General features: G+C 38.6%; 1 protein-coding gene across 2 annotated transcripts in view; it reads left to right on the top strand.

Moving 5' to 3' along the window:
* MYLK3 (myosin light chain kinase 3) overlaps nt 1-15,449 on the top strand; it is a 107,267-nt gene extending 91,818 nt beyond the window's left edge. For both annotated transcript variants that reach the window (XM_053701886.1, XM_053701895.1), the window contains 3 exons: nt 3,451-3,603; nt 3,836-3,968; nt 13,120-15,449. In XM_053701886.1, coding sequence (XP_053557861.1) covers nt 3,451-3,603; nt 3,836-3,968; nt 13,120-13,191 — 358 coding nt within the window. In that variant the 3' untranslated portion in view covers nt 13,192-15,449. The remainder of the gene's footprint in view (nt 1-3,450; nt 3,604-3,835; nt 3,969-13,119) is intronic.
* The last annotated feature ends 466 nt before the right edge of the window (nt 15,450-15,915 follow it).

Below are 15,915 nucleotides of genomic sequence, written 5' to 3'. Positions count from 1 at the left end.
TTTCCCGTACTATAAATACATATAGACTAGGCAGCATCCCAGCCTGCCCAAAAACTGCTCTGGAACAAATGATAATGACACCCGGTAGAAATAAAAAAATTAGTACACACTTATACTTAGCCATTCAAGAAGCAAATAGTTCAGCAAAATTGGTAATTTATGACAAATGGGAACAAGATTTAGCTATAACCTATGATAGAGAAGATTGGAGACAGATTTTCTCCTCAATGAGGAGAAGCTTAATAGGGGCAGACCTTATCGAAAACTCAATAAAAACCTCATATAGATGGTACCTTACACCACTGAAATCCTCACATTACACCACACAGGGTAGTAGATTATGTTATCGGGGATGTAAAGGGATAGGGACCTATTTTCACATGTGGTGGGAGTGTCCAAAGATACAACCTACATGGGACCAGCTTTCTCAACTATTTAAGGTGATTCTAGACGACTCCTTTACATTATCAGCCTCACAGGCCTTACTACATATCCCCCAGGAATCACTGAACTCAATTACTAATAGATGGGTTAATATTATATGTACAGCTACCAGAATATGTATAGCTAGAAAATGGAAAGTGGGGGCTCCAGAATGTGGTGAGGTAATGATCAAAATAGAAGCTGTTTATAATATGCTAGAATCAGCTGCATGGATACAAGGGACATCTGAGAGATTCCAAAACATGTGGATACACTGGATTTTAAATAAACAGAAATATGTAGGTACATACAGATCAACACTAAGTAACCAATAAGGCTTGTTTAGGGCAATTAAATTGGAGAGAATAGGAACTTTCTTAAATATAGATATAGCGTTCTAAAGAAATCGACAACATTGTCACTGCTCGACGGGAAAAGTTTAAAGTTAAAGGTTTTTCTTTGTATACAGTTATGAAGTTTAGGTTTAGGGAAATGGGATAAGAGGGGGGAGGGGTGGAGAGGGAGTTAGGGAAGGCAGAGGGGAAGAGGGGAGAAAAATTGATGAAAATGATATAAACAGGGTGCTAAAAACTTTAATTGTTTTAAGAATACTAGGACATTGTAACCCAGCACACTGTTTTATTATGTTGTATTTGATGTGATCCATGACAATAAAAATTATTTGAACTAAAAGTGTTGGGGACTTTCACAAGTAGTGGACTGAGGCTGGAGTCAGTGCATCAAGAGCCACCACACACAGACGGTTCCTGGACATGGGCTTCAAATGTTGTATTCTCTTGTCAAGCCACTCCTGAACAACAAACAACATCAGAAACGTCTTACCTGGGCTAAAGAAAAACATACCTGGTCTTTTGCTCAGTGGTCCAAAGTCCTCTTTTCTGATGAGAGCAAATTTTGCATCTCATTTGGAAACCAAGGACCCAGAGTATGGAGGAAGAATGGAGAGGCACACACTGCAAGATGCTTGAAGTCCAGTGTGAAGTTTCTACAGTCTGTGTTGATTTGGGGAGCCATGTCATCTGCTGGTGTTGGTCCAACGTGCTTCATTAAGTCCAGGGTCAACGCAGCCGTCTACCACTTCATGCTTCCTTCCGCAGACGAGCTCTATGGGGATGCTGACTTCATTTTCCAGCAAGACTTGGCACCTGCCCACACTGCCAAAAGAACCAAAACCTGGTTCAATGACCGTGGGATTACTGTGGTTGATTGGCCAGCAAACGCGCCTGACCTGAACCCCATAGAGAATCTATGGGGCATTGCCAAGAGAATGATGAGAGACATGAGACCGAACAATGCAGAAGAGCTGAAGGCCACTATTGAAGCATCCTGGTCTTCCATAACACCTCAGCAGTGCCACAGGCTAATAGCTTCCATGCCACGCCGCATTGAGGCAGTAATTGCTGCAACAGGGGCCCAAACCAAGTACTGAGTACATACAGTATGCATGCTTTTTTCAGAGGTCCGATATTGTTCTATGTACAATCCTTATTTTATTGATTGCATGTAATATTCTAATTTTCTGAGATAGTGGATTTGGGGTTTTCATGAGCTGTAAGCCATAATCATCATAATTATGACAAATTACGGTTTGAACTATCTTGCTTTGCATGTAATGAGTCTATCTCATATATTAGGTTCACCTTTTAAGTTGAATTAGTTAAATAAATGAACTTTTGCACTATATTCTAATTTTTCGAGTTTCACCTGTATGTACCATTTTAAAGAAAATATGAGTGAGCAGGCAAAACACATTTCTTTTATTTTTTTAATGGGATTCATACTCAACTGCAGGTCATAACAGAATAGCACAATCACAAAACATGGCAACAAATAAAAAAAATTAAATGACCCCTATTCAAAAGTCTGCATACCCTTAGTTCTTAATACTGTGTATTGCCCCCTTTAGCATCAATGACAGCGTGCAGTCTTTTGTAATAGTTGTCTATGAGGCCCCAAAATCTTGCAGGTGGTATAGCTGCCCATTCGTCTTGGCAAAATGTCTCCAGGTCACACACTACACACACTCATGCATGCCCGCACATGTGGTCACTCTGCATATACACATGCCCGCACTTGTGGTCACATTGCATATACACATGCCCGCACTTGTGGTCACATTGCATATACACATGCCCCCACTTGTGGTCACACTGCATATACACATGCCCGCACATGTGGTCACACTGCATATACATATGCCCGCACATGTGGTCACACTGCATATACACATGCCCACACTAGTGGTCGCACTGCATATACACATGCCCGCACATGTGGTCATACTGCATATACACATTTCCGCACATGTGGTCACACTGCATATACACATGCCCGCACATGTGGTCATACTGCATATACACATGCCTGCACTTGTGGTCACACTGCATATACACATGCCCGCACATTAATTCACACTGCATATACACATGCCTGCAATTATGGTCACACTGCATATACACATGCCCGCACATGTGGTCACACAGCATATAAACATGCCCACACTAGTGATCACACTGCATATACACATGCCCACACTAGGGGTCACACTGCATATACACATGCCGCACATTAATTCACACTGCATATACACATGCCCGCACATGTGGTCACACAGCATATACACATGCCCACACTAGTGGTCACACTGCATATACACATGCCCACACTAGTGGTCACACTGCATATACACATGCCCGCACATGTGGTCACACTGCATACACACTATGCACAAATACACTCACAAACACACAATACATGTGAACACTTGCCTATGGGTCTAGAAGAAAAGTATTGCCTTTTTAGTACCTGTCAGCAGTTAGTTCAGCCCTTAGAATGATACTGGCTGCTCATCACTGCAGGGTTACATTGTGATAATGAAGTTAAGGACCAAAACATTTTGTATAAACTGACACCCATATATAATAATATTATACACAAACCATACACGCACAATCATTTACTGTTAACCAATGGTCATTTAACCTACTGGGTGATCTTTGTGTGCAGAGTCAGTGGTCTGTCCCCTTTCCTTGGTGAAAGTGATGCTGAAACAATGAACTACATAGTGAACTGCAACTGGGACTTTGATTCAGAGACATTTGAGGAGGTGTCGGAGGAAGCTAAAGATTTTGTTTCCAAGCTCCTGGTCAAAGAAAAGAGGTATTTTATTTTACTTATCTGCACCTCAAACCCCACAATGTTTTGTTAGGCCCATAAAATGGTCCTGTTAGATGAAAGCATCTATGGTTTCATTTAATCCTCTGGCTAACATTGTACCACAATTTATCTTCCTGTTGAAATGACTGGCATTGAGCGGACATTTTACCTATGTTTATTATTACATGGGACTCTATTTTTTTACTTTTTCTGGGTTTATTTGTGTTTTCTGCAGTGGCAGGTTGAGTGCTGGGCAATGTCTAAAGCACGAATGGTTGGTTAACCTGCCCTTAAAAGCCAAGAAATATAAAGTCCGCCTGAAATCCCAGATTCTTCTCCAGAGGTACCTGATGCAGAAGAAGTGGAAGGTAAATATTCTACTCCTGTCCCAGACACTGTGTCACTTAAAGGATTACTTTCTGTTATAATTTTTAAGCTAAACAACTAACATATTAAAGTTAATAAACATTAATTAAAACCTACTGACCTATATTTTCTCGAAAACGAAGTTTCATAACGTTTTAAAAGTTATATCTTTTATTCGCCGATGATGTCACGTTATCCTGCCCACTATTTTCAGCACTGCATGTTCAAAATACTTAAAACAATAACTTTGTGTTTAAAGCGCCATTTTGAAACCTAGGTATTGTAAACGGATTGGTACAGAGCAAAGGAGACCCACGGAGTGGGTTTGGGAAACAATTAAATTTGCAGACAAGATTTCTGATATACGGTAGAGATATGTTAATGAAATGCTATTGATGAAAAGTGTATTTGGGGTAGTTAGTTAGTAACAGGCATAGAAAATATTTACTTACAGTGGCCCTTTAAGTATTACATCATTTTATCTTAGTTCTGTGTAAGCCAATGTATCCAATCTTTATGTCGCAAGGGCATAATAAACAATGCAGTAAGATTTAGAATGCCTTCATTAGATTCAACTAATGTCAAGGCCCAATTAAGGGCCAGATTACAAGTGGAGCGTTATTTAACGCTTCCGCTTGAGCGTTAATTATGCTAAAAGCTTTTTGCGCTCATCAGGTTGTGCTCGTATTACAAGTTGAAAGTAAACTGTTTTTGTTCACGAGCTAACCCAACACACGTAAAAAGCTAAACTTACAATATCACGCGCGCAAAATATCCTATTTTCCCATATAAGTTTGTAACGCGTCTGTTGGTGTCGCCAGTTGCGCACGCATCCTCAAAGGAATGTTGGCTTCCTTCACCACCCTGTAATTTTCGGAATCCACCTGGATGTAGCGTAGGCAAACCCGAAGCCTTAAAAAAAACAACAACACGCAATAAATAAATAAAAAACACATTATCGCCTGCACGAAATAACAAAAAACCTAACCGCCCGCACGAAGTATAACAAAAAATACTAACCTCCAGCACGAAGTATTAACAAACACCTAAACCGCAATCCCCCACATCGCAAAATAATAAAGTAATTAACCCCTAATCCGCAAATAACATAATTAAAATATTAACCCCTAAACCGCAAACCCCCACATCGCAATAAACCTAATTAACCTATTAACCCTGAACTGCCAAACCCCCACATTGCAATAAACCTAATTAACCTATTAACCCCTAAACCGCCAAACCCCCACAACGCAAATAACTAATTTATTTACTAAGCCCCCTAACCTAACACTCCTTACATTAACTACAATACTATGTTACATGCTATCTTCATGCGATCGTCCGTCGCACACTGAAGATTCAATGCAAGGTATCCCATATTTATTGGGGTACCTTGCATTCCTGTTGGCTGAAATTTTGAAATCAGCCGATAGGATGAGAGCTACTGAAATCTTATTGACTGATTTGAACAACTAATAGGACTTCAGTAGCTCTCATCCTATTGGCTGATTTCAAAATTTAAATTGAATGCAGTACCTTGCATTCAATCTTCAGTGTACGTTGGACATAAGATGAAGCAGAACCTCCACGCTGCCGATGAGGACCGCCGCCGTTGAGGACCATCTCTGAGGATCCACGCAACGGGGAAGACAGCTCCGCACCTCCGCTCTGCGTCGCCTTTATTCCAGATGAAGATAGAAGATTTTGGAGCCGCCTGGAAGAAGATCTTGCCTGCTGGACTTCAGGAACGGTGAGTACCTATTTGGGGCTTAGTTTTAGGTTGGGTTTTTTTTAGATTAGGGTTTTTTGGCCTGGAAAAGAGCCCTTTTAAGGGCAGTAAAAGAGATGAATGCCCTTTTGAGAACAATGCCCCTACAAATGCCCCTTTAGGGAAAATGGGTAGTTTAGTTTTTTTTTAGTGTTAGGTATTTTTATTTTGGGGGGTTTGGTGGGTAGGGGCTTTTACTGTTAGAGGGTAATTGGTAATTTGTTTAGGTAAAAGAGCTGATAATTTTAGGGCAATGCCATAAAAAGGGCTATTTGTTGTTTAGTATTAGATTAGGGGTGTTTTTATTTTGGGGGGGATTTTTTTATAGGGGTATTTGTTTAGATTTAATTTTTTTATTTTTGATACCTTTGTTTATTTTTTTCTGTAATTCTACATTTTTTATTTTCTGTAACTTTAGCTTTGGGGTTTTTAGTTTTTTGTAAAATAGACTGCCCTCTGGGCAGGCTTATCGCCTAGTATATATATATATTGTCAGGGTGCCAGGAATCAGACTGAGACGAGAAGTGCAAAAATAATCACACCTTTATTAATAGCAAAAAACTATAAAATGTCCATAAGTCAAATGACAAGCCAGGAGTCAAAACCAGAGCTGGTAGTCAGACGAGCCGAGTCAGGAGCCAAAGCGAATAGTCAGACGAGCCGGAATCAGGAACAAGGAGAACAGCAGAGTCCGGAACAAGCCAGGGATCAGGAACCAGGAAGGACGTCAGGCAGCCAGGTAATACACAGGAATTCTCACAAACAGGTCTCAGACAACGCAAAGGCAAAGCATACTGAACAGAGGCCCTTTAAATAATAAATGATGACATCACAATTCTGAGACTGCATCCTGTCTCACATGGATGATGCACAACAGTCTGGCCATAAAAGGAAGTGCAGGAAGTGAGCAGCATCCCCCACAATGCACAAAGTCAGGAAGAGAGGTGAGTAAAATGGCTGCCAGCAGCACATGGCAAACACAACAGGGAAAAACCCTGACATATATATATATATATATATATATATATATATATATATATATATATATACAAAACACGGAAGAGGACTGCACTCTCATACCGGACCGGGTACATATCCCATGACCCTGTAACATGATCAGCCCTGGGTGCTCACGGGCACTCACAGGAAGCTGGGCTGTCCCCAGAGTCACAGGCAGTTAACCCCAGACAGGTCTGGGTGCAAGAACCATAGGGAAATTACTAAACAAATTAATACAGCACACAGAGAAAGTCCAGCACTCACTTACAAGCTCTCAGCTAAGATTTAAAAGCAAAAATGGAAAGGTTATAACCTTTCCATTTTTGCTTTTAAATCTTAGCTGAGAGCTTGTAAGTGAGTGCTGGACTTTCTCCCTGTGTTGTGTATATACAGGGAGTGCAGAATTATTAGGCAAGTTGTATTTTTGAGGATTCATTTTATTATTGAACAACAACCATGTTCTCAATGAACCCAAAAAACTCATTAATATCAAAGCTGAATAGTTTTGGAAGTAGTTTTTAGTTTGTTTTTAGTTATAGCTATTTTAGGGGGATATCTGTGTGTGCAGGTGACTATTACTGTGCATAATTATTAGGCAACTTAACAAAAAACAAATATATACCCATTTCAATTATTTATTTTTACCAGTGAAACCAATATAACATCTCAACATTCACAAATATACATTTCTGACATTCAAAAACAAAACAAAAACAAATCAGTGACCAATATAGCCACCTTTCTTTGAAGGACACTCAAAAGCCTGCCATCCATGGATTCTGTCAGTGTTTTGATCTGTTCACCATCAACATTGCGTGCAGCAGCAACCACAGCCTCCCAGACACTGTTCAGAGAGGTGTACTGTTTTCCCTCCTTGTAAATCTCACATTTGATGATGGACCACAGGTTCTCAATGGGGTTCAGATCAGGTGAACAAGGAGGCCATGTCATTAGATTTTCTTCTTTTATACCCTTTCTTGCCAGCCACGCTGTGGAGTACTTGGACGCGTGTGATGGAGCATTGTCCTGCATGAAAATCATGTTTTTCTTGAAGGATGCAGACTTCTTCCTGTACCACTGCTTGAAGAAGGTGTCTTCCAGAAACTGGCAGTAGGACTGGGAGTTAAGCTTGACTCCATCCTCAACCTGAAAAGGCCCCACAAGCTCATCTTTGATGATACCAGCCCAAACCATTACTCCACCTCCACCTTGCTGGCGTCTGAGTCGGACTGGAGCTCTCTGCCCTTTACCAATCCAGCCACGGGCCCATCCATCTGGCCCATCAAGACTCACTCTCATTTCATCAGTCCATAAAACCTTAGAAAAATCAGTCTTGAGATATTTCTTGGCCCAGTCTTGACGTTTCAGCTTGTGTGTCTTGTTCAGTGGTGGTCGTCTTTCAGCCTTTCTTACCTTGGCCATGTCTCTGAGTATTGCACACCTTGTGCTTTTGGGCACTCCAGTGATGTTGCAGCTCTGAAATATGGCCAAACTGGTGGCAAGTGGCATCTTGGCAGCTGCACGCTTGACTTTTCTCAGCTCATGGGCAGTTATTTTGCGGCTTGGTTTTTCCACACGCTTCTTGCGACCCTGTTGACTATTTTGAATGAAACGCTTGATTGTTCGATGATCACGCTTCAGAAGCTTTGCAATTTTAAGAGTGCTGCATCCCTCTGCAAGATATCTCACTATTTTTGACTTTTCGGAATGTGTAGAAAACTGGAATATGAAATATTTACAGTAAATACATTGTTAAAACCTTTATTAAATATGAATATTGCATAAATATGATTTTACCGACAGTGTTCTGAATAGGACGCATTTTCTGCAGGCTCCAACGGAATCCTTAATAATCCGCCGATTATTAACATTGTACAGCAAGAATAAGATCATTTTAACAGAAAACCTCACAGTTCTGGCAACTGGAATTCTACATAACTTATTCTGGCTGTTTTCATGATATTGGGGACTCAGATCGGAACAAGGCCTAAGGCGGCGGCCTACTATTAGGTATACACCTCCCCCCCCCGGGAAGAGCCGGGTCATCAGTGCTGTCGAAGACTCGACTTACTGAATCTCTTCATTATCTCCCTCTGGCTAGATATTAAGGGAACTCTTTGAGAAATACACCTGGAAGCTTGTGAACAGAAAAGCTGTGAACGGCAATGTTTGCATTATCCCTCACAATGACCTACATCAAAGAATTGGAGCCATACTGCTACTCAACACCATCTTTTGAGAAATTAGAGAGACTCTTTGACAAATTAATCAACAAAGCCCCTTACGATTTCCTAATAAATAAAATATGTACAAAAATACACTGAGCACTTCGCGAGAGAGTCTTCCTGAATTTATCAGCCAAAATGGCAATATCTCTACAGCGCGCCTAACAGCAGGAGCAGAGGTATACGAGGAACCCACAAAGCAACAAGGCTATACCCCACGTCACGGAGAGCCACAGAAGCTGGGGGTTTCTAAACCCGCCTCAGGCTACTTACTTACCAAAGGAGGGGGAACCATAACTGGGCGTCTTAACAATGGGGACCGCCGCCTAGCATCACCTGCTCTTCAAATATTGATACCCGTGGGAAAACCAAGCAGGCCTCAGCAGATCCAAATCAGAAACACATTGAGCTTCTGGAGGAGATTGAGGGCTCACAGAAAGGTATGTCAGCTGAGATGGAGAATGGTGAAGCGGAGATTGACCCCAGGGCACACTATGACACAGGCGATGGTCTTGTTTACAGTTGGTACACAGGTATTTGGAAAATGGAGACACTGGGGAGTCAGACAGCTACATGCTCGGAAGACCCGCAGGGCATTATTGCATATACTGTTACCCTAAAATTGCTGGGTGAGACAAGATTGTGGAATCATACACTCACTCCGATTAAGGATGCCTCTTGCTTTCACAGCGATGGACACTTTCCAGACACAGGAGAGGGGTAGTCTGCAGATACCCCTCTCAGACAGAATACATCTGACTGAGCTCACTGGGTAAACCCGCTAACAAACAGCTAGTTTTATTTTTACTTTCTCCATGGGCTCTCTAGAGGAACGTTATTTACCAATATATGTAGTTAAGCCTTATTTTTCATGTTTAAAAGTTAATTGGTTATTTCCTAGATTGTTGTGAAGGCAAAAAATGTGTATAATAATACTAAATATTGGCTGATGTGTTGTGGAAGAAAATAACTGGTGGCAGACAAACGTACTGATTGCTCTTGATTGCAACCATGCTATATGGACGCTGATAATTCTATGATGTCTACTTTAAATCTTGAGAGGCCAGGTACTGTAACATGTTCAGGCTAATTCTGTTTATTTTCCTACCATATTCACATTTTTAGATGTGGACGTAGTTACACTTTATATATGTGCCTGTTATATACTACTCACTCCTAACAGTACATGTTTTCACCTTGCCTAATGGTAGCTTGGCGCTGCGGACACAGTTAGTGCAGAGCTCTTATACAGCAAAGATCGATTCAAATAATTCTAGCTTCACTGACAACTTGACCCTCGCTCTGCGGCTTATGGCCGGGGCCGTCAGGCGAGAGGGAAACTCTTTGGCTGTGCGCTTGACACAAACAACACTAATATACAAGCTTTAGCAGTTCCGGATACATTGAAGGTGCTGACATACCCGCAATTAGAATCACCGATAGAGTGTAAACCTTTGTCTGCCGAATGCCTAATCTCCTCAGTTTCCATAGCAAGGCTTAATTGAATAGCATATTAGCATCTTACCCTCTTACACAATACTGTCTTATAATATTTTTTACGTTCCCCAGCTGGGTTCCTATGTCACTAATTGTAATTGCTTATAGATTTTAAAGACATGGAACGGTCTATCTCACACTGAGGGGCGAACATAGCAATAAAGTCATTTACCAAATACAAAATATATCTTAAATATAGTTTGGCCCTATAGATCTTAGTTATCCCCACTTATGGCCAATACAGCTGTCTCTTATAACTGATCAGTTTTTGTACAATTTTTCTCAGGGAAGCATATGCCGGTGTATATGTGTTCTGATATAACCCCTGCCTATCATAGCTTATCAATTTAAAAGCACATGAGTGACTTGATTACAGCTAGGGGGAGAGAATAATAAGGAAAGAGCATTATCAAGTACATTAATGTTTGTCAATTATCTAGTTATGACACTGTACAACCCTGTATATCAAATATGACGTGAATATTTGAGCTCTAACCTGTACCTTACATTTTGTCATCCAGTTTTGTGTATGTTTTGTTTATGTTTATTTATCCCTACATGTTTCATATATATTGTAAATAAGGATCCAAGAGTGGTCCATAATATGTCTAAAAGGGACCAAAATGAGGAAAATCAACCAAGAACCACCAGAATGTTTTCCATATCGCTGAATGTATTATTTTTGTTTTTATTTATTTATTTTCTTATATATTTCTTTTCTCCCTTCTTTGATGTCTCAAACCACTGAAATATGCAATTCCTCAATAAAAATGTTTAATAAAATATGATTTTACCTGTTTTCATCTACATAAAATGAATGTAAATTTTGATGCAAAATGGACCGTTTTTTAAAAATTTGATTAAAAACAGGGGCACTTTAATTCATCAAAATTTACATTTCACTTGTGTTGTGAAAAAATACTTACCTTTTAATCTTGACAGCCGCTCCAGCTTCCTTCACCCGTCGCATAGCCTCTTCCTGGGTCTAAAATGAGGAATCCGGCTTTCCGGGGGGAAAGCCGTGATTGGAGGATGACCTATCCATCATTTCTGACGTCAGAAATGGCTTGCGGCGACCGGAGGAAGCTGGAGCAGCTGTCAAGTTTAGAAGGTAAGTATTTTTTCACAAGTGAAATGTAAATTTTGATGAATTAAAGTGCCCCTGTTTTTAATCGAATTTTAAAAAAACAGGCACTCTAGCATCAAAATTTACATTCACTTTAACTGCAAAGGGCTCTAATGAACTTATATATATATATATATATATATATGTATGTGTGTATATATATATAAATATATATATATATGTGTGTGTGTGTACATATATATATATATATATGTATGTGTGTATATATATAAATATATATGTGTGTGTGTGTACATATGTATTTATGTGTCTATATGTCTGTAAATACATACATACACATATAAATACAAATGTACACATATGTACACACACACACACACACACACACACACACACACACATATATATATATACTAGTCCTAAAGCCCGTTCACACGGGCCGTGTTGTGTTATATTTAATTTTCTCTCTCTCTCTCTCTCTCTCTCTCTCTCTCTCTCTCTCTCTCTCTCTCTCTCCTGTGCTGCCCGGTTCTCCCCTGCGCGCGCGATCAGCTGTGCTGCCCGGTTCTCCCCTGCGCGCGCGATCAGCTGTGCTGCCCGGTTCTCCCCTGCGCGCGCGATCAGCTGTGCTGCCCGGTCCTCGCGCTGCTGTCGGGTGGGTGCGCGTGCGATCAGCTGCAAGAGTTTGTCTGAACTGCGCATGACGGCTTCAGACAAACTCTTGTCTTTTATAATATAGGATATATATATACAGTATATATATACATGCAACTTCATCTTTAGACATGTATATGTATGTATGTCTATATTAAAGCCCTTTGGCTGCCTTTTTTTCTCTAACCCCTAAGACTTCATATATTTGAGCCCTTATAATTTTTGTGTAAAATATGTAATTTGTAATGTATTTTTCATGTGTTTTGTGATACTTTTTTGTTTCTGCAAAACAATTAACCACAGCTGTGAGGCCACGGTAACCCGATGCGCATTAACTTGAATTGACCTAAAGCATTTACTTTCAACTTGTAATACGAACGAAAAACCCAACGTGTGCAAACTGCCGCGATAAACCCCTCATCACTTGCGCGTAGCTGTTAGCGCTCCACTTGTCATCTGGTCATAAATGTGCAGACACAGAAACTGTTATACAGGAAATTAAAACAAACGTAAAAAAAATAAACGAACCACAAGCCACATTGCATGCTTATTTTGTTCAATGCAGAAAATATTTTTTTTCATAAGCACGAGCACAATTCAGTGCAAGGTTGGTAAATTATGACTTCACATCTGTGCTTACACGCACATTAACCTCTTAAGGACATATGACGGAATTTTTCCGTCATAAAACAATTGAGCAAACTGAAAGCTGTGTCCTTAAAGGGTTAAAATATACTCTGGTCTATATTATACTTGAATAGCAAGTTATTTTACAACACTGCAAGTATCAAAATGATAATTGCTGCTGGTAAACATCAGTTAGTTACAAAACATAGATACTATCAGAACATAATGTCTATTTAACATGTAATACTCAGCATTTTAATATTACCTCTGTAAAATATAATATATATTTTTTCTAGAAACATTTTCATGTGGTTGCTGCAGCCAATCGTCTTCGGAAGTTCCAGCTTCTTTCTCTCAAACCTTCATAAAAAGCAAGACAGGATTAACTCAATGCCTAAATGCAACCCAACCCTGAACTCAGACACAGCCTGAATGGGCATCCAAGGTTTTATACAGGACTGTGTGGGTCTGCAAAGTGCCATTACTTAAAGCTGGATTTCCATTGTTTATAAGAAAATGTGTAGTTACTTTGTATATAGGGCATTGCTTGCCATAGGCCATATCCTATGATTGGGTTATCGGATAAGGCTTTATTGCACCTGTTTGTAGATTTCCGTTTGCCTACATGATTGAAAACAGGAGAACCTATATAAACTACAGCTAATATTTCCACCACAGCCACTTAACTAATGAAGAAGCTAATTGCTGAATAGCATATCTGTACTGTACGCCACACACAAGCAGTTTAAAAGGACTCTGTCATCATATAAAAACTTTATTTTTTAGGAGTCTTAAAACTACAACTGTATTTATTTAATAAAAAGGTTACATTTAATTTTTTAAGGTTTATTTAAATGATTTTTATTTTGTTTTGTTCTTTAACATTATTGACTTTTGTCTACAGAGCCAAAGGTCGAAAACAAGCCATATGAACTTTAAAAATAGTGAAGGCTATCTCACAAAAGGGGACACGTCAGTATAGGCGTAAAATTTAATTTATTTATAAAGAGCATATTCAAATTTTTTCTTTCAATATCTTACACTGAAAATATTTTTAGAGGCAAGGTTTTTAAATGATGTCAGAATCCCTTTAAAAACCTTCTGTATATTTGCACAAATAGCACACTAGTATTTTTATTTAATGGCTGAAGTGGTTTAGCCGCTGTGAATATAAAAAATGTTTTGTTTTATGGAAAATTATGATATAAGTTTTTTTTAAGAAGGAAAGTATCTAATATATAAAATTTAAAAAAACGTTTGAGGCTTTGGAATGTAAATTTAAAGTCATTTTGGGGAAATTTTGATAGGGCTCATTGTTAACCCAGTCTGATCACTTATGCACTTTTGTGTTAGCAAGGTTAACACGCTACAAGAATACATGTAGTAAAACACTCAGCTGTATAACATTTATATCCTGCTATTTTTTTTTATTGTTGTTATTTTCAATTTTGAAATAAATCTATTTTTAAGTTAACCCACAAAAACAATAGAGAATAAGACAAGACAGAATATAAATTTGGAAATGTTTAAAATGAAAGCCCCTCCTAGGACTACAGACAGAACGGGCACAAGGATTTTATGCAAACCTTGGTGAAATTTTAAATTTGTGCCCTAGTTATTTTCTGTACCACACACACACACATATATATATACACATCATCATCCATATTGCATCACCTGTAGAGACACTGCACAAATGAGGTTAAAAAATGAAAGTTAGACTCCTTTTAAAATGATGAATAATACATAATGCAATTGCAATTTCTATTGAGTATAACCCACTGTTTAGTATTCTTTTTTAATTACAACAATGAAACATACTGTTTAATATCCCTTTAAATATTTTGACATGATGGAGTTATCTAAATTTTAGAAACCTTATCCTTGTAACCATCAATCTACAATCAGCTTTGCACTGGTATCTCACCAGCAAAAAAAAAAATCACTATATAAAAAGGAAGCTGAACATTTTATATAAAACAGTGGGAGTATACATGCATAATACAATTGTACTGTTAAATGTAATATAGAAAGCCTGATAGTTCTAAGCCTTGTTAAAATATATTGATGGCTTAATCTTTGCAGAGCTTTAACAACATCTAAATGCACTGTCACAAAAGCATTATATCTCATAGAAATAGCAAACTAAATATTATTGGAACTACTTGGAAGTTCTTTATCTCATGGCTTGACAAATACGATCTCCCATTTTCTTTATTAAACAAAGTGTCTCATTCATCCTGCTACATGTAACATTTGTAATTTAGAGGTGTGAATTAGTGTGAGTTTTATGTAACTGTGGTAAACAAATAATTGAAATGTATTTTTGTACTGAAACTAAAGGTTGTAAACAAAGTTTTTAAAACGCCTTTTATGCTTAGATTCACAAATGGTTAAAGAAAGGAAGACATTAGAAAAAAAGGATTTTGAAAATACTAAAATATTGCTTTATTATGAGTCTTTGTTATACTTTAGAATATTATAATAGAGTTCACAAACTATTTTCCACTACCTCTAGCATTTCACATATATCAAATTGTTAATGTGTTCGACATTCTTTCTGTGAGAAATATGCCTTATTTTTTAAAACGACTTTATTAAAGGATATGTATTGTCTACACTGCCATTATTTTTTTCTCTCTCTCATTATGTGCTACACTTGTTTTATTATGTTAAAGAATTATATCAGTACGGGTATGTAATGTATATGGTCTCTGAGTTCTTGAGTAGGCAGAAAGCCTCCAATGAACCTTAGGAGTTGGCTATTACCCCTAGAAAACACAGTCTCATTCCTGATTTAGTTAGTTAAATATTTAACTATGTGGAGTAAAATATATTGAGCAGGTTCTCTGTTTCAAAGAAGTTGTTTAGAAAAAATATTGATGCATTGCTGCATCGTGATAGCAACTGTAATGACTTTGTCATTGGCCCCGTTAATGGCTAGAACTATCTGCCCAGCGTGACTATGGGGAGAGTGTAGGCATGCAGGGGTTAAAAGCACTCAGCTTCTGGTTACTTTATACCTATACTGCTACAAAGGCATAAAGGGCCACCAAATTAACCCCCAAATCCTGCCTGCACCACCCCACATT

Source organism: Bombina bombina, chromosome 1 (genome assembly GCF_027579735.1).
Source record: "Bombina bombina isolate aBomBom1 chromosome 1, aBomBom1.pri, whole genome shotgun sequence".
Taxonomy (NCBI): Eukaryota; Metazoa; Chordata; class Amphibia; order Anura; family Bombinatoridae; genus Bombina; species Bombina bombina.
Note: the sequence above shows the minus strand (reverse complement) of the source record. Positions and strands in the feature narration are given on the sequence as shown.